At 40.6% G+C, this 26,682-nt stretch overlaps 1 protein-coding gene across 1 annotated transcript; it reads left to right on the forward strand.

The window, feature by feature from the left end:
• Window positions 1-2,127: 2,127 nt before the first annotated feature.
• LOC104082256 (rab effector MyRIP-like) lies at window positions 2,128-24,746 on the forward strand (the record flags this gene model as incomplete). The annotated part of the gene is made up of 7 exons (XM_009585309.1): window positions 2,128-2,367; window positions 16,149-16,343; window positions 20,967-21,128; window positions 22,811-22,915; window positions 23,011-23,071; window positions 23,885-24,003; window positions 24,714-24,746. Coding segments are annotated over 7 exons (915 nt in total), but the record flags the coding sequence as incomplete, so codon positions are not given.
• Between the last annotated feature and the right edge of the window lie 1,936 nt (window positions 24,747-26,682).

Here is a 26,682-nt window from a genome sequence, read left to right on the forward strand (position 1 = left end):
AATTTTTTCTCTCTTGGATACCAATTGATGAACTGATTGATTCAGCAACAACTTTCAATTTTTTTATAGTAGTTTAGTGATATGTGAGTATTTTTTATTAGCAGATTGTTGGGCAGGGGTTGTAACGAGATGCAGGATATGTCTGAAAAAAACCTCTCTTGTTACAATTTGAGGAAGCACCATTGTGATAAATACAGATTTTTTTAATTAAAAACGTGAAATGACACCAGTCTTCTAAATCTATATAAAAGCATTTCATAACATATTATAAAACTAAAGTGGAAACACACTGATTTGAAATCTTGTTCTTGATCTTATTCAGAACAGCTTGAAAGTTTATTTGGCAGAAAAGGCTTTTTACTCTGCAAAAGCTGATTTTTTGGGAAAAGAATAAATTTCAGCATTAGCCCATGGTTCCCCTTCTATTGTAGCTAGTCGTGTACTTTCAAATCCTGACTTTCTAAAAGGGCCTTCTGCATCCTGAAGGTGAGCTATAAAGCAATAATTTAGTTGTGTAATTGATTCACAGGTAACTGCAGACAAAAATTGTCCAGAAAACTGTAAAAGTACTAGACACTACAATTCGGTTTCCTGTATGAGAGATGAGGACTGATATTACAAACACGATGTGTCAATCCATTAAGAGCAGTTTGGCGGATAGGGTTTGTGAGGGAGTTGTCAGAGTTAACATTTCCCGTGAGAGCTGGAGGTAATTGATCCATCCATAAATACTGCTTCTGCGGCTGCAGAGAGAGTAGCTGTGCAAAGCAAATCTCCTATTTATGTATTTCCAAATGAATGGTAGAGAGAACACAGCTTTTAGTCTCTCCAGCAGTGTCTGGTCCTGTCACGGTAGGAGAGCATAAGGCAAATAGGAATAATTTCCTATTTGAGAATTGCTCCAAATCATCTCTTAGACCCCGCTGCAATGAGCCTACCGCTTTTGGGTCCCAGGCTGCATTCTTTATAGCTTCCTTCTGGGTGGTTTTGTCACGATTATGCTCCATTTCAAAGAATTCATCACTTTTAAGACCACCTAATTCCACCTTACTTTATGCACTTGACTGAAGCACTAAACAAAGTGTCTAATTATTCTAAGCTCTCTCTTAGCAGTCAGCAGGGAGAGAAGAGCATTTCCAGAAGGAAGTTAACGCTGTAGGTGGAGCGGGTTGCTCTGGGAGATGGACTGTAATGGAAATCAGGGGAAATTGGGTCCTAATCAGACAGCACAGATCCAGAAAATAAGTTGGTATATATCTGGACATTAGTTTTTGGCATAACCATCAGATATTTTCAGATTTTCTGCAAGGGCTGACAAAAAAAAAAGCCCCTTTTCCACATTCTTGAATGTTGGGCAGGCACCCCGCTAAACAGACTTGCAAAAGGATTTTGCTTTTCTTCTGTTCAGCCTCCAAAGTAATGAACTTGTCATGGTCGAGTCTGTAACACCCACCGTACTTTACTGAGCCTCTGAGTCTTTCTCACCTTTAAGGATCCAAGAGTAAGAAAAGAAGGTGCTCCTAAAGGTTTTGAACTTGTTCCAAGAAGGTTGGCGTTTGGAAAATAATAACCTCTGTAGAGGATCCACCTAATCACTGGGAAAGCTGAAAATCTTAAGCACCATCATGTAATACAAGAGAGATTTTTCGAAACTTGTTTCCAGTAGTCTTTAAGAAGAACACAGATAATGCTCCAGACCAGCAGTCAGGGAACTCGAGCACAGCTTTCAACTGAAGGCTGGACACAACTGCCAGGTCACAAGTTGTTTCATTCCCACACTTCACTTTCTTTATCTGCACCTTGCCTAAGAGTAATGGCAGTGCAGTGCTGGAAATGGGAAATACCATTTACGCTTTTATTTCATTAGTTGCACAGAGGTATATAATGATTTTGATAGTTCTTTTTTACATAATATAGAAGTAAGGAGGAATGATAAATATAATCCAACAGGTGTGGGTTTACTGGCATTTCTCTGTAAAGACATGGTATTTTTTTATCAGCACACTTAGTGTGCTTTCTTTCTAGCTTCCCTGCAGAGTGACCATACCATATACTTTTCTAGGAAGCTATTTGTTTTCCTTTCTCTACCTACACAGAAATCATAGTGTTCTTCTAATTTCTTTGTAGGATTTTGATGATTTATCAGAAACAGATATAAGCAGTGAGGATCAGCATCATAACATCAAGCCTGACCTTATGGAAGAGGAGCTTAAATCCAGGTTATTTCAGCTCGCTGCTAAAATGAGTGACAAGGAAACATCTTCTGGTGAAGAACAAGAGTCAGAACCTAGAAGAGATGCTGAAAACCAAAAGGAGAGTTTGTCTTCAGAGGAAAATGGCAGAAGTATTCAGGAAGAGTTAAAGAAGGTAAGCAGTCATTGTAGATCAGTGGGGCTAATATTGTAAAAGTTAGAATCCGGAAAGTGAAACTTTTGGTTAGAAAATTAAATATAGTTGCTTAAAAAAATCCGAGGTCCTTTACACTGGGTCTAAGCCTGCAACTCTTGTGCAGATAAAACTTTAATTAAGGTGTGTGTTCCTTCCTGTGAGCCTACAGCATCAATTCAAAGCAGTGAACTTAGCTTGTGTAATAAACCTGTGACTGATATTAATGGAATTATGTCAGTTTATACTGACTGAGAATCGGCTTATATGTTTTTATTTAGAAACATGTCCAGTTCTCTTTTTTTCCTCCTTGCTAACCAGCTGGCTTAAGTGGTTTTTTTCAGTCCTTTTATTTGCTCCCCTGTTTTTAGTGTAGTTCATTCTGATGTCATAGATTCCTCTTTTGCCTCTCTATTGGAATATTTTGTGCTTCTTTAAAGCTTTCCAACCCCGTTACTCTGTCAGCTAACAGGCCTCTGTGAGTAGTAACTGAAGTTTCTAGTGAAACTGAAATCCAGTGTCAGTTCTGATAATATATGTGATCTTCTGTTTGTGCCATTTCACCCTTACAATGAAATATCTGATTTCAGTGTCACTCCACAGGACTTACCACCTGCCCTCTTCCCTATCTACCTCTGAATTTCTCTTCAGATCATGCCGTGTGCTTGAATTTTGGTGCTGTAGAAGCCCAGCATTGCCGCTTGCCAGTCAAGCACTCTTGTCCCTTAGATCCACTTAGGCTCATTATTGTTTGCTGTGTGTCTTGATTCACCTCTTGGTGTGTTGTCTGCACAGCAGCTCAGGTTTGACAAGGGGTGTGGACAACTCTGTAAAGGAAGTATATTCATCATCATTTGAAAGGTGTTTTGTTCAAGTACTATAAAGAACTAATACACCAGGAGGTGGAAGCAGGATCAAGTGACCCAGGTGGATGATAAGATGCTGTCCAAGTGTGCAGGAATGGTGTCAGGAAAGCCAATGCCCACCTGGAGTTGAATCTGGTGAGGGACATGAAGGGAAATAAGAAAGGCCTCTACAGATATATCAGCAGCAAAAGGCAGATGAGAGAAAGCGGGGCTCACTCCTGCAGTGACCTGGTGATACAGGACATGGAAAAGGCTAAGTTACACAACATTGTTTTCACCTCAGTTTACGGGTAAGATTTGCCCTCAAGAATCCCAGGCCCCTGAGACCTATGGGAAAGTCTAGAGTAGTGAAGACTTACCCTTGGTAGAGGAGAATCAGGTTAGCAAATATTTCAACTAACGGGACATACACACGTGCGTGGCACCTGATGGGGATGTACTCACGAGAGCTGAGGGAGCTGGTCCATGTCATTGTGAGGCCACTCTTGCTCATCTTTGAAAGATCATGGTAATCTGAGGCATTCAGAGCACTGAATATTGTTTATTTTGACTTTAACAAGGCTTTCAACACTGTCTAACATAACATCCTCACAGACAAATTGAGCAAGTAAAGACTGGATAAGTAGACAGTGAGGTGGACTGAAAATTGCCTGAATTGTTGGGCCGAAAGGATTGCAATGAGAGGCTCGAAATCTAGTTGTAGGCCAGTCACTAGTGGTGTACCCCAGTGGTCAATACTGGGACCAGTACTGTTTAACATCTTTGCTATCGACAGAGACAATGAGACAGGGTGTACCCTAAATTTGGAGGAGCGGTTGATACATGAGATGGTTCTGTTGTCATTCAGAGGATCTTGACAGGCTGGAGAAATGGGCTGACAGAATCTCATGAAAGTTCAACAAAGGGAAATGCAAAGTCCTGCACCTGGGGAGCAATTATCTGGGCAGTTGTCATTGTCCCAGTACAAGGGACACATCAACATATTGAAGTGAGTCCAGTGAAGGGCCTTTCCAAACTTAGGTATTCTGTGACTCTCCGATTCTGAGTTATTTAGCCATAGACTATACAGCAGTGTAAGTACCTTCATCGTCATGTATGCAAATACCTCCATGATGTACACACAACCTTTCTAAGGAAACCAAATAAAAGCTTTATCGCCAGTGCTTGTTAGCAGCATTCGATTTAGCTTGTCTTTGATTTACAAAGACAAACCAGCAATCAAATTATTCAACAGGATATATAGGCTGGCTAAGGTATAACATGATGCAATTAAAGTCCACAATTAAAGGCTGTGAATAGGACTTTCTGAAATGCTCCTATATGGTGAACTGAGCACAGAAAATGGCAGATGTGTGTTTTATATTAGTAAGGATTATTAGTTGTTTTTTCCTCCTCTGATTTTATTATTTCTTTAACATTTGTATGTCAGTTATTTAAAATAATGCAAAGATTGATATTTTTTTCCTCAGTAAAATTTCCTTAAGCTTAAAAAAATAAGAGACATACCATGTTCAGCAAAAAGGGAGTGCAAAAGGGAGTGCTTGGACTTCCTAATTCTTTATTGGTTTTGGATGAAAAAAAAGTCTTAGTCATTCATGGTCGCAGTATATATTCTTTCTGTCTATAATAAAGAAACCAAAATATCCCAGTACTATTCATGGTCATGACTTCAGCAGAATTGATAGCGAAATTTGCTCCAGCTGTAGAGAAACAAGCAGGCTGCTTTCATTCTTATTCTTGACAGTTGTCCTTAAAGGTGATTTAAAATCTTCTGACGCGTGCCTTCTCTTTGGAAAGGTGGCTGACCAACATCTTACAATGAAATACTGAAGATGACAGTATATAATACCGGTTGTGGCTATGGTAACCTAAAATACGAAGACCTAGCTAAACTCAAAAACATGAAGTAACTTTAAGATGAGTAGATGGCATGTCTCAATAGAGGCAAGCACAGAAAACGTATTTTCAGGGAACCAGTAATTTTACATGCCTTAAAAGCCAGATGTCCCAAGATGTTGTCTCTAAGATGCCTGATTTTTGGAGAATGCATATGTAGGGAATTACAGATCTTTCAGACTGGCACCTAACATTCTTGGCCAGAGACCCACACTTCTGACCTGGGCATCAAGTTTCAAATTAGGTATACAGAAGCACTAATTCTGGGCCATTGAAATGAGACTTGAGTGCCTACAATCTTCTTTGAGCTCCTGAACGCAAATTAAATACTGTATTTTAGCCATCTTGCTTGTATTTTAGCCATGTTGCTTGTCTTTGTTAGCCTTTAGTATTCTATTCTCATGCTTATTCTGGAACACATTACCAACCATAAATCGCAGGGAATTTCTAGTTACAGTACACCTGACCATAGAATAGATTTCAAGAAACATGTATTGTTTATTGAATCACTGGAAATTAAGTACCTGGTGCTCATGAAAATCTGACTTCCACATGTCTGCACCTTTCAAAATGTGGACTTCTGTTTTTAATGGAAGCTGGGAATCTCATATAGTCACATGTTGAGCTGATGCTTTAGAAAGGGTGTTTAGTATATTCAGATCTGTAGCAATGGCAAGAATTGGCACGTCTTGAGCGGGAAGTTAGCTGAAGTTGGACATTTATGTGTTCTTAGTTCTCACCTCAAGCTAATCTCTTGAGTTATATGTCTGCCTTTAAGATACAAGTTTGAAAATGCTGACCTTTGAGTTAATTATTTAGTTCATGTGGGATACTTGAGGATTTAGGTGGGTATTAATTAATACAAGTTAATTTTATGCCTTAGATTTAAATCCTCTCAGACCTTCAGCACAATAATTTTCAACATTTCTAAGTTTGTGATTGCCTAAAATGGTCTTGTGGAGATTTACAGCTCTCTAAAACAAACATAATCCTACAGCAGGCTTGGTTTTATAGACAACATTTTGTGCTTATTAAGCTACAGAAGTAGTTTTTCAGGGATATGCAGACCCCTGAAAAGCCTGCTCACCGCAGTGGTGTAATGAAAGGCCATGGAGTCCTGTATGCTCAGGCTAGAGTCAGCCTTCAGCCCCTCTACACTTCAGGTGTGAACAAACCAAAAATCACATTGTGCAACTGCTGCGTTAGTGAAGCATCTTGTACTAGCACAGTGATTTGCACAGTTCTTTCTGCCTTGCTCTTTTTTTTTTTTTTTTTTTTTTTTTTTTGCTTCACCCCCCCAAACCCTAACCAAATACCTAAAGAAAAAAGCAAAATGTAAATCCCCTTGGGACTATCTTAATGATACTGATCCTGAAAGTGGCAAGCATGATAAATGGGTTTTATTTAGCTCTTGCTCTCCTCTATCCTCTCTCCTTCTCTTTTAATGCTTTCATGAAGATGAATAGCCCGGGTTTATATTTCATGGTATACCCTAGAATTACATTCTAGAAGGCAATTTCAGCAGTGCCTAATGAGACTGCATTTTGAATGCAGTCTATCACTGTGACCACCTTATTACAAACTATGGAGATGCTGTTGAAGAAACAGAATAGCCCCTGTTTTTTGCAAATTGCCCCACATAGCATAAAAACTGAAATAGTTGTTAAAACCTTACTTGTGTTTCTCTTTTTGCCTCCTACTTTGTACTCCTCCTTGCTTAAGATATGCAAATGAGCAAGTGAGTTAAACTTCAGTAGTAACGTTGAGTTTCTCTCCTCTTTGCATTAGCTTGATGCAACATGCTGTGTGCTTGAGGAATTTCTTTTAATCCCTTTACGCATTTACTTCTCCTCAGAGAATCTTTCAACCAAGGCTTAGTAACTTTGTTTAAATCCTGCTGTTTTCTGTTGACATTATTACATGACGAGGCTCTCTTCCGAATGACAGCTTGTAAGTTTGTTAAGTAGCACAGTGGGATCCTGTTCCCTAAGTGAAACTTCCCAAATTCCTTGACAGTATGAATAACAGCATAAATATTCTTTCCATAAAATATTTATGCCTTCATTCTCTGGAAATATTTTACTCATTTTAGGTTTTATAAAGCTTTATTTTGGGGAAAGTATGTACTACAAGCATCATCTTCATGTGTATTTGTGCCACAGGCCTGTATGCTTTGTTTCGAGAGAGTACACCTTACATTTTTCACCAGGTAAATTAGCACTTTTTGACTACTGGTGTAATGAGATTGACACTTGTTAGAAAATCTGCCTGGCACCTCTCTTGAGTGAGAGGAATAGCCAGTAGCTGTGGATATGGGTGCATGTTACCACAGCAGAAGAGACAGCCAGCTCCCTGGCGTGGTGTATGCTGGTGACTATGCCTGGGGCTGGCCAGGGCTCAGTGAGGGAGGTCAGGTGAGGGAGGGCTCATGGGACTTGGTTGTTGGAGAGAAATATGCTCACAGCCTTGATAGAGCTGGAGAATGGCATTGGACGTGCACACAGCAGTGAATCCCTCCTGTGTATCACAGACCTGTTAAAGCATCGCGGTAGGGATGGCTGCGATGTTGTAACAGCAGTGCTATAATAACGAGAGAAAGCCTGTGTCTCCAGGTGACCGGGCTTTCGTTAATCATTGGTGCTGGTGCATGCACCATCCTCACAGAAGATGATGTAGTAGTTTTTGTGATCATTATCTTGCAACTTCCTGAACTGAAAGCATTGCTGAGGAACTCCTGGGTATTTTGGTTGGTGTGTTGTTCCAGGCAGGGATTAACAGGAAACTGCCATCCAGCTTCATATGCCTGAATACTATAGAAATGACTGAGTAAAAGTTCCTAAGGGATCCAGAAGCCCATGGCTCACTTAAGCAAGAAAATATAATAGCCTAAGTATAGTACCTTTACTACAATTGCTACTACTATGCTAATAAAACCGAACAGTGTAATACAATGACATCTTCCTGGGTTACCAACTCAGAAGATATTTGTGTGTCTGTTGTTTCACATTTTTGTATGCAAGATGCTCGGAATAGTTCTTGTGTTTTGGTGGATCATGGCTTTTATTATGATGTTAATTATCTGGGCAGTCTTCCAAAGTCCAGGATTGAAAACTGAATGTGGGCAACATTGTAAAAAGTGATCTTTAAGGTTTATGAACCACAGGTAATCTATGCACAGGATTTTGAATGACAGCAGGGAAAAAAGATTTTGGTTAAGGAAGGTGCAACAGTGGCTTTTTCTTCTAAAAGAGGCATGAGACTTTAATCTTCACATTGGGCTAATGGAGCCAAAGTTTTAAGTTCTCAATTCAACAAAGCAGTCAAGTATATGTTCAGTTTTAAACTGAGGATTTAGTAGTTTGCTGGACAAAAATCCCATTTAAGAGATTTCTCCCATGTATTTACTATTATTTATTGGTCTTTAGTATGGAAAATTAAGTTGATCCTAAGTTTATTTTATCAAAATCTAAGTCTTCAGTTTCAAGCAAACTAGTTGCTTCAAGACCATAAAATGGATTTTTAAAAAGTTTTCAAAAGTGGGCAGTGATGTTTGTGTTCTTCCAATTCGGACACTTTCTGGGCTTAATACAGTTGCATAAGTATGGATATAGATAGTTCATCTGAGATGCCCTAGGGTATCCCACAGGGCCTTAAGCTGCTGGTCCAGAGGAAGCATGCATCTCCCAGGTCCGTGTCGTATCTGACATACTTCCAGCTGTTTCAAATTGCACCTTGTCTGCCTGTGTTAAAGCAACTGAATCAAAGCCCTGTTGAATCTACCTGGAGAAGTGCAGAATGGGTGAGACTTCAGCTGGCTTCACATGGGGAATGCAGCACCTTTGTAAACAAGATTCTCATAGTCTCAGATTTGATACTTATGTGCATGCATGCCCAAGCCAGCTTTGTCCAGCGTGCGTGCAATGTGAATCTCCTTCAGTCGTCTGATCACCAGATATTTATTTACTTAGGAAGAAAATGTAAAAGCCATTTTACAGATACAGTTATAGAAAATCAGTGAAGATTAGTGTAAGCTGTTGGAACAAAATGTGGGGAAAAGAGACTGTAACAAAAAAGTTACTATTTTCTTGTCTTCTTTTGTAAGCAGCCCAGAGACTTGGCAGTGACAGATGAGCTCTTTCAGATCTAGCTGGAAGAGTTTCAAGCAAACGCTGCTCCTCAGCTGGATGATACTTCTGTCACAGCACAGCCAACAGGGTAACTGTCATTGTGTAATTACTTCAAGGCAAAAGCGGTCAGTTTAGTTTAAATAGACCTAAGTAAATTAGGGGGATTAAGGTGAGCCTACTGACTTGACACTGGAGAGGGGTAGTATGAAGAATTTTACTTGTTCATTTGGGGACAGTGAAGTCCAGGAGAGGAACAGCAGCAAACAGTAGAAAGTGATTTGGCACAAGATGTCTTAACTCAGCCCAGGTGTTTCCGCCGTGAGCATCTGACTGTGGCATAAGTGAGGTACAGACCCTTTTGTAACTAGAAACACACACAGTGTCGAAATTGCAATTGTGTAGACCCAAAAATTGAAGATAACTGGCTTTTCTTTTTCTTAACACTGCTGCAACAGTCTTTTTCTATTGCTAATGCTACTTTGTTTTGCGATGGTGGAAATCAGTATTTCCCGTCTGTTTCATTTTATAAAAAATGATGTGTCATTTGCAATATCTGTCTTAATGAGATCTGTTACTCTAAATCCCACAAACAAAAATAAATTAGGCATTGCTTTATTTTAAATATTTTAGCAATAAATGTAAAATCTAAATTTTTTGGTATTTTATATTTGCTAGTTTCTATATCCTTGCTGTTCATCCTAAAGTTCTCTGTAAGTTTGAACCTATATAAATGTTAACCTCTGTAGCTGTTAAGATAACTTTTCTGCCTTTTTATTTAACTGCTTTCCCACTATCTAGGAAAAACAAAAGGCTTTTGATCTTCATTTAAAGTTGCAGTTTTTATCCACTGTATTGCAGCAGGTGAGAATGCTTTCTTTTGTCTGTGTCTTCTTACATCTCTTACATAGTAAGAGATGCTATAAAGTGATATTGAGGGTTTCCACATTTCCCAAGCAAAATTCTCAAATTCAAAATGTTTTTCTGGAAATATCAGGCCTGAAAAATCATACCTTTTGGCCAAAATCAATAATTATTGCAGAAAATTGTTGTATAATCACAGCTAGTCCTGTGTTATGATGAGTGGTGAGCATGAAGTAGACATGTGGAGCAGACCGGCTCTCTTATTTGGCTTTGGGATGAGAGTTTGGTTTTATCAGTAAAGAACAACAGAAGACAAAGATAAGGTGTATGATCTTCCTATTCTCATGTACTCACCTATATTAATAAATTGGGAAGGAAAAAATTTAAAATTTTATTTCAGCAGTAAGATTTTTAGCAGTTTCTGACTGTAGTGGTCTTCAAAAACCTTTCTAAGCTCCCAATATAAAAAATAAACAAAACCCTTAATTCATTGTAGAGATTGCACATAGTGAGTAGGCACTTTCTCACATTGCTGCTAGTGTCTATTGCTTATCCATCTAGATGGAAAGAGGTTTCATATTCTGTGCTATTTGGGTCTCAGCTTATGAGAATCAGATATTAAAACAGATTTTCATTTTATTCCCTGAGCAAATATATACTTATCTTCTATTTTAAAATACATGCTATTTTTAGTATGTATATGACATTTTAGTATGTCATATATAGTGGTAAGCAAATTAATTCTGTAGCATTCTCTCAGTCATAAAATAAGAATCACTTTTTTGTGTCAAAAGTTGATGCTTAATTCAGCAAAACACTTCTCCTCTCAACTTTTTCTTTTTTCCTTACTCTCAGAGTTAAATTTTGTGCTATGAATTTTAATTGCCTTTTAATCATCTTGGTTTTCTTTAGTAAAAATATCAAGGATGATTTTAAAGAAAAAATATTTTTTTATTTGTGCAATTCGTCAGCCTGTGTCCATTTTAGATACACTTACGGAATCCCGTGTGGATTTTAAGATTTAAATATTTCCTTTTCCAACTCGGACCATAATATTTCACCTCTTGGAAAATAACTTTCTCATGATTATAGGCAACTTGTCTCTAGAAATGAGGCCTTACAAATCATTCAGAATAACATCTGTAACCACATTAGGACAGTGGATTGAATTCATTAGTAAAAATATAATATTCAGAATTACCTAGCACTGTCAAAAAGAGAGACTGTATTTCTCTGTGTCATATTTTGGAGAATGTCAGTAGAATAATAGCTCACTCTGTAAGATAATTTAGCTTTCTTTTTCTAAACGAGGGCCCATAAATGAAGATATTGATGTTAAGGTCAAGGCAGGAAGTCTTAAACTTGCACAGAAGAGTAATTCCTTAATACCATAGTTTATCATAGTATACTTGTCTTCCACCAAATATCATGGCAAATCTTAGCTTTCTTTCCCAGTCTTTGTGGTAGTGAGTGGTTAGGGCTCACTTTTAGGCCAAAAGATCTTTTGAAGGTCGGGGTTGACGACTGCCGTTGATGGTTGGGCATTGATGGCTCTGTTCCTCCCGCACTGTGACTTGGCCAGTGTCCCAGGTCTTGCTTGCCTGTGAAGGAGATGGACTTTTGGTGGGCTTTTCAGGACCTGCTCAAAGCTGTACAATGAACTCTCACGGAGTGGGGAGATGAGGAGGCAGGTTTGGGTTTTGGTTTTGTTTTCTTCAAGTTTGGATTCAGTCAGGTTACTCTGAAAAGATGAATCAACCAGTGGCAATGCAAAACTTGTCTTCTCCCCCCTCAACTCCCTACAAAAAAATGAGGGTATCGACTGAGAAACAGGCATGCGACTGGGAGCATGATAGAATGGCTTGAGACCAGAGCTAAAAATGATTGCACTACAAGTCTTCACAGATGCAGTCAATACTGACAGGGCTGCAAGTTTCTCTTGTTATATTTCTTGGTCTAACTGTTGATGTCAGCTGTTCTCTATTGAATTGCAAGTCATTGCCTCCCATGCCAGTTTAATAGAGCCTAACGATGGCATAACTTCATGGTAGCAAAAAAGAGAAAATGCTAATGGCTGAGTACATCGTGGAGAAAAAATTAGTTCACGTGATGGAGAACTTAACTACTTCAGGAGCATTAAAAATAAAAGCAATAATGTTCATGCAAAGGAAACTTGATGTGGAGATGTCATAGGCTGCTGAGATGCATACAAGGACTTAATGCTTACCTACTCTCAGCAGTTTAGACTCCTATGTTGCTTCAGTTTTATCATCCTGCTTTACTTCCGTTACCGTGTGCAAGGATGCAAATACTGTTCTGTAAAGCACCTTCCAGTGTAGCATCCTTAAGTAAAAAACCAAAGGAAGTATCTGCAGCATCAGCAGGGAAAGGAAAGAGACAGCAGGAGAGAGAGAAATGGCTAACAGCCAGCAAGAGCTAGCTTAGACCACTGAAACCTTATCTTCAGCGAAACAGGAATCCTTTCTGTCTGTCCAGCCACACATAAAAATGACATTAAAGAAGTTTTACAAGATGCTGTTTGTTACATTCAATACACACAGGCACACGTACATGTATATGTGCTCGCACACACACACTTTTTTAATATGTCATTGGTTTGAAAACTCTTCCACAAAGAACTCAGGAAATTGAGCGTCTCCATTTGACTGTGTCTTTAACATGTTTGTGAGTGTGGACATTAATTATCATAAAAAGGATAAATGCATGTTTTCTTCGTTCCATTAACCTCTTAATCTCAAATTCAGTAAAAAATGAGATTCTCATAACCAGTACAAATATTCAAATTTGGATCAGCTGCATTGATTTCATTTGGGAGGGGTGGTATTAATCCAGAAGTAGGGAAGCACAGTTGAAATCAGAATACATCCCAGTGTTTTGAGAAGAATGGTTGCACTTAGCTTTTCTGTGCTAGATATTTGTAATGGAGATTGCTTTCTGCGTCTATCGCATCCATATTAGTTCTTTGACTTGCTTGACAAGACAGATGGGAGAGACTTCATCATGGCATGATAGCTGTCTCTTTGAATCACTTATAGGTGTTAACAATGACCTTTCCTGCAAGGGCAAGATAAATTAGAGAGCCAAGAGATCTTTATAGCGATTTGAAATGTCCACCTACCAGGATGATCGTGGTGTGCGCGTGTCTGTGAATTTTAGGTGCTTTTATAGAACCTCGTGACTCCTAGGTTTGATGTGGGTGGTCGGGGAGGAGAGAGGGTTGTGAAGCACTAAAACTCCGGGACACTTTTTCTCTTTTTTTTTTTTTTTTTTCTTTTTCCTTACACATGTTAAGTAATTATATCTAGAGTAACCCACTAAGTTTGCAAACCGGCCATTTTAGAACATGAGCTGTTAGAACAGCTTTTGACAGCTGCTCAAAAAAGAGGTAGAAATTTATGCAAAAACATGAATTGAGAAACCCTGAACTCCCCACATGTTGATTTTGTCTCCCTCGGACAGACATTAATCTCTTCTTACTAATCTGTAAAGCGCAGCCCAGGGCAAAGCTGAGTTCTAAATATTCTTTAGCAGAAAACCTTCACAAAGTTTAGATTTAAATACATTGAAATATTGCTTGTGCTCTTAAGTTTTGGGAGATCGACTCTTCAGATATACTCTAAGGAAAATCACTTTTGCTTGCCGTGCATTTTTTTACAGTGTTTAAACTCTAGTGCTGTATCCTTTTTATACTATAAAAGCAGATATTTCACAAGCTTAAAGAAAAGCTTTAATGTTGTGACTCTTGTTCTAGCTAGATACCTGCAGGCTAGGCTAAAGATATGTGCATTGATGCAAAAACGTTATGAACATCCATCTAGCTGCCTTGGGCAGTGTTTAATGTGAAGCAAATCTTTGGTTTTAAAAGTCAAACAGCATCTGCCACTAAGAACTTACCTCAAAATTCTAGAAAAGCTAAAAATCGCATTTCTTTTTCGTTGAACTTTTCTTCCCGTATCCATTACGTATTGAGAAGGTAGAGTATTTTACTCAAAATCTTGATTTCATAAAGCTTCCTATCACAGAACACTTTACCAGGAAAACAAAAACCAAAAACCCTGTTGGTCTGTAATAAATGCCAATATGGATTCTCATATTCTGGTATAAGAACACCTTTTTCTAATTTAATTTAATCTTTTTTTGGAAATTCATCATTACCTGCAAAGGATAATAAAAAGTTTGAGAAATAACGAACACTGAAGTGAGGCTACAGTTCTTGAAATGGAGAACATACATCAGTGAAGATGATGAAGAAAATGTAGTGTCTGGCCTTTATCCTTTTTTCTTCACTACTCATAGAATAGAATAAGAATTAGGTACTTGTAAAAGCAAATCATAAAACAAAGTAACATTGATTACCTCTTCTGTCCTATAAAATTATTGATCTGTTTTTAACCTAATTGGCACTTGTGAAAATAAATGGAAAAAACAGTAGGCTATTTATGGGATTCAAGTATTTGTTCTCAGTAAGAGAGTCCTAGGCCTACTTGTTCGGGACTGTGTTGGCTGTCCTAACAAGCTAAAGATCTGTATGCTGTAGCATATTGTACTTGCTTTGCTCTCCTTCTCTTTCATCTCGTGTATCTAATTATTTCTTGTAATTCAGAGAAATAACAGTGCTAAAGATGCCTTAATGTATTGATATACAACAATTGAGTACACACTGCTAAAAAATAGTTTTTCAGTAAAGGTCTTATCTAACATAAGAATGAACAGCTAATTACAGGAGAGAGATAATAAAAGAGGTTTTCCAGTTAAACCTACCAGAGTTTGTGTGAAGCAAAGGAACGTTATTTCTCGTATATCCTGCCTAGGAGGCGAGCTGACATATTGATTAATACAATGTTTGCATTATACACAGAATTTTTAATCAGTTATACTTTTCTGTACTATAGAATTTACTATATAGAATCCAAAGACTGTCTGTTTCCTCAGTTTTGCTCCTCAGAGATTTTGTTGGTGAAAAAACTTACAGATGGGTGGGCCCCTAATTCACATGCATAAGTATTTGCAGGTTTGAGGAATGAATTAAATTTAGATCTAAACTTCCCACACTTTCTTTTAGGCAAAGCAACACTAAAGGTATAGCACATAAATTCAGTGACAGTATTTGTATTGGCTTCAACAAGCTTTGGCTCAATCTCCAAGCTGTATAGTTTGGATGTTGATCTTGATGCTTGAGGGTACATCAGGTGAAATTTTAATGCTATCAAAGGAGTTGTCCTGAAGCCTAAAGCTCTGTGAGAATCATCAGAATCAGGATAGTTAATTACAAATTACAAATCAGGAACACTGATAAAGGCTTACAGTTGTTTAAAAAAAGAAAACCAAAAAGCAGATAAAACTGCATGCTTTTCCTTGGTATTTGATATAATTTATTTCATAAATATTTTTAAAAAGGTAAATTTAAATTTTAAAAAAATCAAGATACAAGTGTTTACACACTTATGGCTCAACCTTTGGTTTTTTGGGGCTATCATATAATTCATTGCAAACATCTTTGTAAACTCCCATCCTGATAGGGCTGCTGAAGATGCTCTCCCGTGTTTGTGGCTACAATGCGATAGCTCCCGTGGATTTGAAGACAGATGATTCCACATCCATTTGCCAGTACCCAAAGAGGAAGATTGTGTTTTAAAACCTGTTTAAAACGCTATTGCAAAAATAGGCTTATCTAGCTCACTTGGATTTTAAAGCTGGATTATTTGTGTACTCCTTTGCGATAAGACCATCCCTCCAGTAGAAATTGTGTTGTGGAAGAACTGTGTGTTTATGTTATTTTGCATGCTGTATCAGTGTGCATATGTGAAAAAGGGACGGAGAAAAAGAGAAGTAGATTCTATTGCATCACAGTTCTTGCGTCTGTTCACAGCAGTTAGCCAGGTATGTTTTAGCATGTCTAAATCTACAGCTATTAGCAAGGTGATTTTATGTATTACCCCTCTGTGCTAATTTAATGCTGTTGTTTTCTCTGTCTGCTTTTGTAACAAAACAGAAGTACTCTGCTGTCTCTCTCTGCAACATATCTACAGAGGTCCTGAAAGTCATCAATGCCACTGAAGAACTGATAGCAGAATCCACTGGTCCCTGTGATTTCCCAGCTGACATTCAGGACAGAGAAAGAGGGACGTTCCCACTGGGGACGGACCCCGTCAGACTTGATGAGCAGCTCACCACACTGGAAGAAAATGTAAGAACATGAATCAGTATGTGAAAGTGTCACGTGTGTGAGTGAGTGTACCTATGTGTGTGTGCCAACTGGAAAGAGAAAGCACACAGGCAGCATCAGTGGATGTTCAGAATTAATTTTGGGTTATTAAACAAATACACAAACAGAACAAAAAATCCTATGTCAAAGGGGTACTCAGCTGTGTTGTTGGGGTTTTTTTTAATGTGTGCTTTAAAACATTTGGGGGAGGGGGCGAGTTGGACATGTTGGGTTTTACAACTAATTTTAGAATCCCTGCCTCAAAAGTTAACTTAGGCCCTCTGAACCTCTGTGGCTGCATGGCTGCGCCATGCCTTGCTGAAACCACACATCTCCAAGTCCCAGCACAGGCTCATTATTGTAAGGACAGGTAGGGGAAAGCATGTCCCCAGTCACACAGAGAAAAAGTGGAGGGGCTTTTCCTCCAGCCACGCTTCCCCAGCATACTGCGCTGAGCACCCAGGGAGCCAGAGCTGCCTGCTGCACTGTTAAAAAGAGCAGGCTGGAGAAGCTGAATTAAACAAACATTTCTGTTTGGTCACGTCTGAATCACCCATGCTTTTTCACGAGTACCTGTCATCTGCAAGGAAAAGTGTAATGCTGAATCATAGAGGGAAGTCACTACTCATGGGAAATTTTTATGCATCCACTTAATGGAGTTGGTACGCTTGTAACTTTTTATTTTCTCTTCTTCCCATATTTAACTGATTACATTTCAGTGATTTTCCCCTTCATTAGGACCTCTTAAAGATCTTGTAGGAATCTGGGCTGTCCCATTATAACATCATGATCAATTCAAGAAAATAGATCCTGGTTTTCTTTAGCCCTGGGAAATTTTCAGACAGAATCTCTTCTTGGGAGATAAAATCAGTTTCCTCCACAGAAACGCACTTCCACAACAGCCCCAGGCTAGGGACTGAGGGGGAGATAATCCATGGCAATAACAGCCAGTCCTGGCATTGGGCCTGTCCTACTCCAGAGCCCTCCCACCAGTCCCACAACTCCCCAGTCCCCCTCACCACACCTTTTCTGAGCTCAAATCTCCCAGCCCTGCTTCGGTTCGGAGGTTCCCAAGCTAGATCCTACCCCTCCTAACATCATCTGCTCCAAAACCTTTTCCATCTCAGAGCTTTCCCCCTGCCCACACCAACAGGATGCCCTCCAACCCACCCCAGAGCACCTTCACTCCTCCCCCACCAGCTCCCGATCATTACCTGACCTCCAAACCTCTCCTTCCCACCTCTGCTCAGCCTTCCCAGGCATCCTGCTGTGCCAGCTGAGGTGCTCCTGCTCCTCCTCGCTCCCACACACTGTCCTGGTTGCTGGCATCTCCTCCTCCATCATGGGGCACCACAGCCAGCTGAGCCTGCCCTGCCATGGAGCTCTCCACACGGCGGCTGTGCTCCCAGCTCCTCTCTGGGAGGGGAACTCAAAACAAACAAGCAAAATAGGCTTGGGAGTCCTCCCCAGTGGGGCTGGGAGGGCAAGACAGGAGGATGTGTCCAGGAGACGCTGGACTTGTGGCAGCTCAGATACGGCCCTGTGCAGAATGGTAAAGGCTTCCCATGGTAGTTGCTGCTGTAGTGCCCAGAGAAGCGTATAACTTGAGCTTGTGGCGAGCAAAGTGCCTTCCTCATGCCACCTACCGTGATATCCATTTCATTCTTACACGACAGACGCACCCCCACAACAACTTCTAGATGAGTTTGATTAATTTTTTTCAGAATAATAGAAGTAGGTAGATGGAGATTTTCTCCCCTGTGAAATACTGAAGCATCCTAGCTCCACACACGACAGAATGCATTTGTCAGGAGAGTGAATACAAAATGAAAATCCAAGTCCAGGCTGGACCACGTCTTTAGAAAAACTAAGAAATTCCTCAGGAGGACAGAGAACAATTTGGGGAAAGTTTCTCCCACATTTTTTCTGTGGAGAACTGTGTTGTAAACTATCCAAGGTGTGTTTTTTTCCCCAATTACACCCCGCCAATCTCTCCTGTCCTTGTAGAGCTTTGGCATCTGTGGTGCCGTGGCCCCTAGTCATTCATTCAGGCCGAGCATTTCTTACTGAGCAGAGACCGGACACTGAGGCAGAGCATTTGTTGCTGTGGCATTGCCCTCCTTGCAGCATATCCCCAGTGTAGCTACTCTGAATTCCCTGCATAATTCATAAGGTATCCAGCTCAGCCTTGCTGTGTCCCCACACTACATCTTTCTCTGCCTCACAGGATTTGAAGTAGATGGCAAAACTTCATGGTTTCAAGATTTCACCACCACGCTCCATAGCAGAGTTAAAGAGCCTTTAGAAATCCAGGAATCCATAATTTTTCCCAGTGCAGCTGGGGGCATATCTGCATGCAGCACATCCTCTTTGCAGCAGATTTTGGAAGAGGATCTGGGTATATATAGATACGCTGTTCATTTTTGCTCTCTGTAGCATTTTGGGGACTGTGCATGCATCAGTGGGGAGAATGTAGGGCCACCTGTACCAGCACAAGGTAAGTCAGTCTCCACGATCTGAATGTGAATGTATGCATAAGGGCATGATAGAATGGAGACCTGCAAGTACCCCATTGCTGTTTGGAAGCACAACAATTGCTCAGCTAAAGACAATATTCTTTAGAAAAATCTTTTTTTAGATCTAGCTGGAAAGTGTTCAATAAAATTAAAATTTAACAAATGTAGGGGCTGATTGAGTTACAAAAACATTGATGACCTTTCCTTCCCACATTTTTCCATCAGTCCTATTTTGTTTACGGGTTTTTTTCCCCTCTTGAAAAGTACAACTTATTGTGCAGAGGATTTTGGCACAGCATTTTTAAATGCATCTTTTCTTTAATTTTCTAAAGATGTTTCTGCTTATAATGTTCTTTTTTCTTCTTTCTCTGAGTTTTTAGACATGATAGGGAAATTTAAAAAAATCACCTTTTAATCTGAAGTGGCTGTGGTATGTCGCACCACAAAGATGTATCATTTAAATGAATGGAAAGAATAATTAAAACCCACAAAAGCAGGACATTTCTATTTAAATCAGCATCTTAACTTTATGGCCCACCTGTGTTTCCAAATACTTCAGCAAAGATGTTAAATGAGATCACTTATTTGTTCTAGGTTCATTTTTCAAAGATTTCATGCTTGCAGTTAGACTGTGGTCTTACAAGGTGCCGTTCATGCAAGATGTAGTGAATTTGTTTCTTAGCAAAGTCACATACATGAAAAAATGTATATACATTTATACGTTGAAACAACTGATACAAAGGAAAAAAAAAACCTGTTGCAAGCAATTAAGAAACAATAATAAAATAAAAATAATGAAAAGTAAACACTTATTAAATCTTAATCTAGTCATTCTCCACCACTTTTGATCCATAAACTCACAGCATGGCCAGAAATTATTTGAATACCTGTTATGTCAAAGGACTGCATGATCTAGGAATTGTGGGCAGATATGTTTTCCTGAGTGGAAAACAGGTATGAGCTGAAGGTATCCGCTCCAGGATCTGGTTCAGATCCTGTTTGCTTGCCCCTTGCACCATGAAGTCAGCCACAGAATATGTTTAATTCGTGCTAGTTTTGTAGCACCACAGTCTTTACTGCTATTAGAGTGAGTGAGGCTGCCAATGCGGAAAATCAGAATATGTATTTCATTTCCACTGTGCTGTTACCAGCCTCATGGAAACAGCCTCTTGGCTATCTAGTAAACAGGCAGAAGGTGCAGTATTTTCGCATGGGTCTGCACAATTTTAAGCACAGATGTCAAAAGCTAATGCTTGAAAATTACCCTTTTCTATAAACCAGAGACCTCCATCTGGCCATGTACCTTAGATTTCTTTGTGAAATAAAAGAAACACATGAAACACAGTATATCATAAATTATTGCTCCGAGGAGCTGAATGGGAAATGAAACCTTTACCTGAAGTTATCAGAGGTATCGTAGGTACATCAAAATATTAAAAGTTTTTTGTTTTTAGGGAAGATCTCTAAATGATACAGCCTGTTATTCTCTCTTATGTGGCCTAGTAAGTCTATTGACCCTCCACAGATTCACTCGAAAGGGCCAGGAGGCGGGAAGGTTTTGGCTGCTCTATGTTTGGGTGAGAGCAGGATGGGATGGAAAACTGTGTTGTACATGTAAGCGCAGTTACTCTATAAGAAGTTAATAACCACATGCTGTTGGACAGTTATTGTTACAGAGTTTTGATTGCCAGAAGGCATTAGGTGTGTTTCAATAAACACAGTTTTATATAAGGTGTGATCTGTTGGCTTCCCCTTGTAGACTTTGGGGTTTTTATTGTGCAATTGAATATCAAAAATAAAAAAGCAACCGTTTCAGTTTGGGGGTTTTTTGCTGGTGAATCTGGAACAAATCTGTTTTGGAATACCATTGTAGCACCTATGAAATTTGGAGCCACCTCACGCCTCCCTTCTCTTTGTGGATGTGTGTTTTCAGATTATTCCCCCATGACTTTCCTCTGCCAGCTAAGTCTCCCTGTAGGGGGTTAGCAATGAGGGAAGCTCAAAGGCATTGTGGAAGATGCAGTCTGCTCAAACCTCCGTGCCCACAAAACAGAAATCACTGATGCCTCTCCCTGCCTTGGCCCTGCAGGTGTACTTGACAGCCGGCACGGTGTACGGGCTGGAGGGACAGCTGACCAACCTGGAGGACGCCGCACGCAAGATCAACAGTGTTACCGCAGAATCTGAGCTGGCTGATCTGGAGGATCAGGTGGCCACAGCAGCCGCCCAGGTTCATCACGCGGAGCTTCAGGTGAGGACAGCGGCTCCTCCCTACCTGCAGGTTTCACACTGCCGTGCCTAGCGCTTACCTTTTGTCCCGCACACTTACTTTCAATATTCTTTGGTACCGCAGTGGACTGATGATCCAAGGATGCTGACTGCATCACAGGAGCTGAGCAAAGCTTAACTGACATGCGTAACTCAGCCCAGCCAGACGTACAGTATTTGTTTGTTTCTTCCCCTGGCTTATTTTCAGACATGGGAGTGCAACAGCCTGTTACTGCAATACTAATACTGAACCTGCTCCTTGCTTGCCCAGCAGCTCACAGAGTACGCTCTGTGTCACACGCATGGCAAATACAATCTTGGGCAGTTTATCTAATCAGCAGAATGTAAAGCACTTCCTAAAAGAAGCCAGTGTCAGTACCGTTCTACTGAAAAAGGCCAAGGGCAGCCAGCTGCTGAGCCAAGCACAGAGCCTAGCACTTGCAAGCCTGCCTTGGGATTTAGCCACACACGTCCCAGCAAAAAGGCAATAGCTCTTGTGGGCTGTGATCTAGTATCTCTCTAGTGGGCTCCAGAAAGTCTGGGGCTCAGAAGAGAACATCATGATCTGGTGCTAAAAGCTGAACGAGGTAACGCTGCCAGACCTCAAGGGGATAACACTGCCAACAACTCACTGCCAATGATTTCACTGACCAGTCTGTACCAAGCGAGGCACTCTGACCTGCCTGTGCCAGGCTTTAATGGGAAGTACCTGGTTATTTTACTCAGCAGTAGCATGCTCAATTTAGGACTGAGCAAAGATCTGAGAGTCTGACATCTCTGTGATGTCAGAAGTGCATTGCTGCACTAGATGGTGAACTGGCAGTGACATTTGGTTGACTTCAGTAAATATGTTAATGGAGGTGAGGTGAGGAGGAGAGCGGCCTAAGCTATGCAAGGAGGATGACAAAGAGGCCAACTGAAGGTCTTCTGCAGAGTGAACAGCTTCAGGTGTCATCATGAATTAGGAGTCAGGTTATATGTCTGACTTCTCTGACGCTTCTTTCCCTTTTGGCAACATTTGTTTCCGCTAGTCTCAACATCAGCCTACTTTCCTCCCAGATGTTTGCTTTCTTGGATTTTTGTTTTTCCTAGCAATTTGTTTTCCATTGAGTGTTTTTATATGGGGTGTACCTACATTTATGCATGTTTGTGTTTAACATACATATACACTTAAATTATAAATATTTAAGATCAAATGTTTAGATTTTGTAACAGAGGATGTACTTTGCGTGTGCATGAAATTAATTTTGAATTAGGAAATGTGTCCCACAAAGTCATTCTTTGAATGTAGCCTTTGAAAAACACAGCTTGAATGAACTTGGGATTATGCAGCTAAAGGTAACTGGGAGATGGCAGACGGGGGGTTTCTCTCCTCCTTTCTTTTTTCCTCAAAAGGAGAAAAATTCTTCCTTGGAGTCACACGGTAGGTTGGATTGTTCTTTTACTCCATCTTTACTAACAAATTAAGCCCCTTTTAATATCAGGACTAAAGAATGCAGGAAAGTGTCAGAATTGCTGAAGAAGTTAGCCATCCGTTTGTATTTTTTTATTAAAGAGAATTTGACTGGGGGAGGGATGTATTTTAGTAGTGGCATCCACAGTAATTTTAAAACTTCTTTTTCCCCCTCCCCATCTGTCTGTCTTTCTCTCTTATTTTCTTTGAAGATTTCAGATATTGAGAGCAGAATATCAGCTCTCACTGTTGCAGGCTTGAACGTGGCTCCATGTGTTCGCCTGACAAGGAAACGGGATCAAAAGCAAACAAACCAGGTGCCAGAACATTATGTAGTATTCAAAAATACATTGGGGAAATCTTGCCTCTTTTTCTGTAATGGAGTTGAGTAACGCATATGTGTTGTTTACAGATGCATACAATAGACACATCAAGACAGCAGAGGAGAAAACTTCCAGCTCCACCAATAAAAGGTGCACTTAAGTTGTTACATACATTATAGAGAGACAGTCTCTCTTTAGAAGGTTCAATATAATGTACAGTTCAGCAAAGTAGGGGAAAGATTAAGTTATAAAATAAACAGAGAAAGCCTAAATATGTCCACCCTCCTCATTTCCCATTGTACTTGCATCATATAAAATATGCATTTGTCACATTAAAAAGCATCACCACTTTCTCTTTCCGTGGAAGTTGTGACAGTGGCAAATTAATAGGAGCAGAAGCAGAAGGCTGGGAAAAGCAAATGAGAAACGCTGAATACTTGTCCTGCAGCAGGGACACTGCTACTCTGGCATGTCTGGGGTTAGGCTGTGAGGCCCAAGCAGTCGCAGTGTTTGATTACCAAAAGCCAGTTGCCATCCTCCACAACCAACCGTTGCTTTCTTAAAGCCTACATCTGCTGATTTCAGTCCATATGCTGTGGCTCAGCGATGTTCTTGGTATGTTAGGGTATGGCTGTGAATTGGCTTTATAAAATAAAGTGCTTTTTTCTTTCACGTTTTCTCCTTTTTTTTAACCCCACAGTGCATTATCTCTGACAATTCTAGGGCCTGCTTCACCTTGCATTACTCTTGTTTTACTCTTGTGTAATTCCACTGACTGACACGGCGTCAAATTTTAATAAATTTGGAGTATCACAGCCTGCTGTTTTTCATTTAAATTAAATCCAGCTTTTCTCATACATCTTAGGGGAAGTTTCATCTCTCTAGAAGCTATGACTCTTCAGGAGTATTGTTACATCTGCTTCAATCTGTTATGTGAAAAATCTCCTTTTGTATTTTTCCCAGGTGAAAAAATAGATGGTTCTCCAGTTACCACTGTCAGAACGTTTAACAGAAACTTCATGCTTCAAGGATCTCTAACTCAAAGAACTAAAGAGAGGAAAAGCACTGCCAAGGACTTAATGGTAAACTCATAACAAATGTTTTTAAAACCGCTGTTAAAAGCAGTAAATAGAGAGATAGCGATATCTCTGTAGGCAGCTATATTTCAGCATCTTCACAAAACTTCTCTTAGTAGTTTGAGGAAAGAGAATAGAGACCCTTGAGGCAGCTCTGAACAAATACGATCAGTGTCCTTGGAAGCTGTCTGACTATATACCCTAGTATAGCAGCTGTGCAGTCCTGAATGTCAGCCTGTGTGAACGTACTCTGGCTGTCAGGTCTCCAGGAATGTGCTACCCTTATTTTAAAAAGTAGTGGTCCCCTGCAATTCAGATTTCTGAACCAGATCCTCACAGAACCAGCTGCACACTGTAACTCAGCAGGCGAGACTCACCTTGAATCTCACCAAATCTCAAAATGTCAAAAATCTCAAATCTCAAAAAGAGAAATGTTCAAAGGTTACCTAAGTGGAGTTTAAGGGGTAGATAGGCTGTGCACTGGCTCTGCAGGGTTTGAACAAATAGGCTTCATCATACAGCTGTCAATCATTTCTTCCAGAGTAGCTGTAGAAGGATAAGGAAAAAAGGTGACTCTCCCAAAGCAGTCTGCCACTAGATATGTGGAAAATAGGCAGGGAGGTAAGAAGGGGAAAGACCTGGCTCCCTAGAAGTTTCAGCAAGCTTGATTTGTGTTTTGCTTATGTTTTTTTCTTTCCTGTCCCTCTCTGTTCTAGGAACCTGCTATAGGATCTGCTGTGATGTACTAAACTTACACTTCCCTACTGCCAATAACACACTGCCTAAGGCTGTACACTAGAGTGCCTTTACTTAACAGCCATTGTGTATGTCCAGCTGAAAATGGACCCTCAAGAACCCACAATGCCTCAGTTATAGGGCTTCGTTTGGATACCTCACTGAGAAAGCTGTCCAAGTCTTCAGCATTGTGGTCTGCTAAAGGAAACTCTGCCTTAAAGTTCTCACAAGACTCTAGAAAGGATGCTGAGTTTCAAAAGCAAGGCTCCACATTTTAAGATGCACTTTTTCTCCCCATTGATTGTACTAAAGTATGTCGTCTTTAAACTGCAGTATGTTTTTGTAGACTCAGTCAATCATAATTATAGGCCAATATTTCGTACAAAAAGAAAGAACAAAGCAGACCTGTGATCCATATTTGCTGGCCTCTTACTATTCACGTAGGCATCCATCTTGTCGAGCAATAAGAACCACTCTGTGCGGTGTATGCTGCTTTTCAGCTGCGTGGTGGGAGTGGAGAATCGGCATACCTAGCTCTGCTCCCAGTGAGTCAGTGGAAGTTTTGACAGGGTTTGTAGGAGGAGATGCGATGTGCAGACTTCTCTGTTCACTGAGGGTACGTTTGGCAGAGTCAATGTTCTAGCTCCAGAGCTAGGTATTTTGCTCTTGGCAGCAGGGGGAACACGGATGTCGTGTTGAACCGTGAATTGGTGGCAGCACATGTGGACCAGATGTCTGTTGAGTTACGATCCTGATGTCTGGAAATAGCTGAACACTGCTGTGAAACCCACGCCTTTGTATGTCTCATTCTTCTTGGTAGCATTGTCCACTTGGTGGTGTCCAACCACGCTGTAGTTCAGAATAAATTCTGACCAAATCTTCAAGAAAGTAAAAGCATTGTGGATAAGATCTCTGCTGACTGGCTGGTGGTTGTAGGGTGGCTGCAACCTGTAAGAGATTCCCTTCTGCAGTTTCCTGGCTTTTCTGAGGAGGGGGAAAATGTAGCCCAGACATCTCTTCCTTTACTAGTCTGTAGCCAACGTGGAGTAGCTGGGGCCTGTCACTGGTGCCATTGCACCCCACTACCGTTGGATTGGATTGTGAATAGTAAAATTTCTTCTTTCCTTTCTTGAGACCTTTGAAAGGTGAGCCAAACTGGAAGGCCCTTGAGCAGATGCCCAGGAGGGAAGGTGCTGCTTACAGGGTGTGCCTCTCACCCTTCTTAGGGAGGACCTTGCCAATTTGTGGTACTTTTTGCTCTGAAGAATACAAAGGAGGTAGTTAGAGGAGGTGATAAGCCACATCTTCCACACAAAGTGCAGAGCAGGTACCCAAAGGCAGACTGGGTTGATGTGAAACGTGCTGTGAAGGAGGGCATGGGCTGGCAAGTTGCCCCTCAGCATTAAGGAGTGGTGAGCTCTCCCGAGAGCAGTGGGTGCCAGGGGAGGGGAGAGCTGCTCCCTTCCCTGCGCTCCCAGCGACCACCCGCTAGCAGAGTGCTGCGCGTTACCTGCCGTGCGGCAGGAAAGCAGTCCCCTGGGACGCCAGGCCATGAAATGTCTGTGGTTGGGCAAATACGAGCAAAACTGGGCAAATTTCCTGGCTAGGCTGGATTTAGGGGGGCAGGTGGGGAAGGTACGGAATGGCTGGATGGGACGGTTGGAAAAACAGTGCCAGTTGCAAATCTGCCACCACATTTGACATAGACCTTGTCAGTAAACCGATGTCCAGCTGCATGTAAGGAATCCTCGGAATAAACACAACCATCTTCCCACCTAGATACATAAGCGTCGCTCCATCCCTTCAAGGAGTTTCCATCTGCCCAAGGTCTGACCCGATGTGTTTATTCTGTGTGAAATTATGCCTTCTTTTACTCTCACACAATACTAGTTCCCTGGAATTGGTTTGCACAGATGTGAGGGCAGAATTTGGCCCACTCTGTTTAATATA

Source organism: Fulmarus glacialis, unplaced genomic scaffold (assembly GCF_000690835.1).
Source record: "Fulmarus glacialis isolate BGI_N327 unplaced genomic scaffold, ASM69083v1 scaffold42339, whole genome shotgun sequence".
In the NCBI taxonomy this organism is placed as follows: Eukaryota; Metazoa; Chordata; class Aves; order Procellariiformes; family Procellariidae; genus Fulmarus; species Fulmarus glacialis.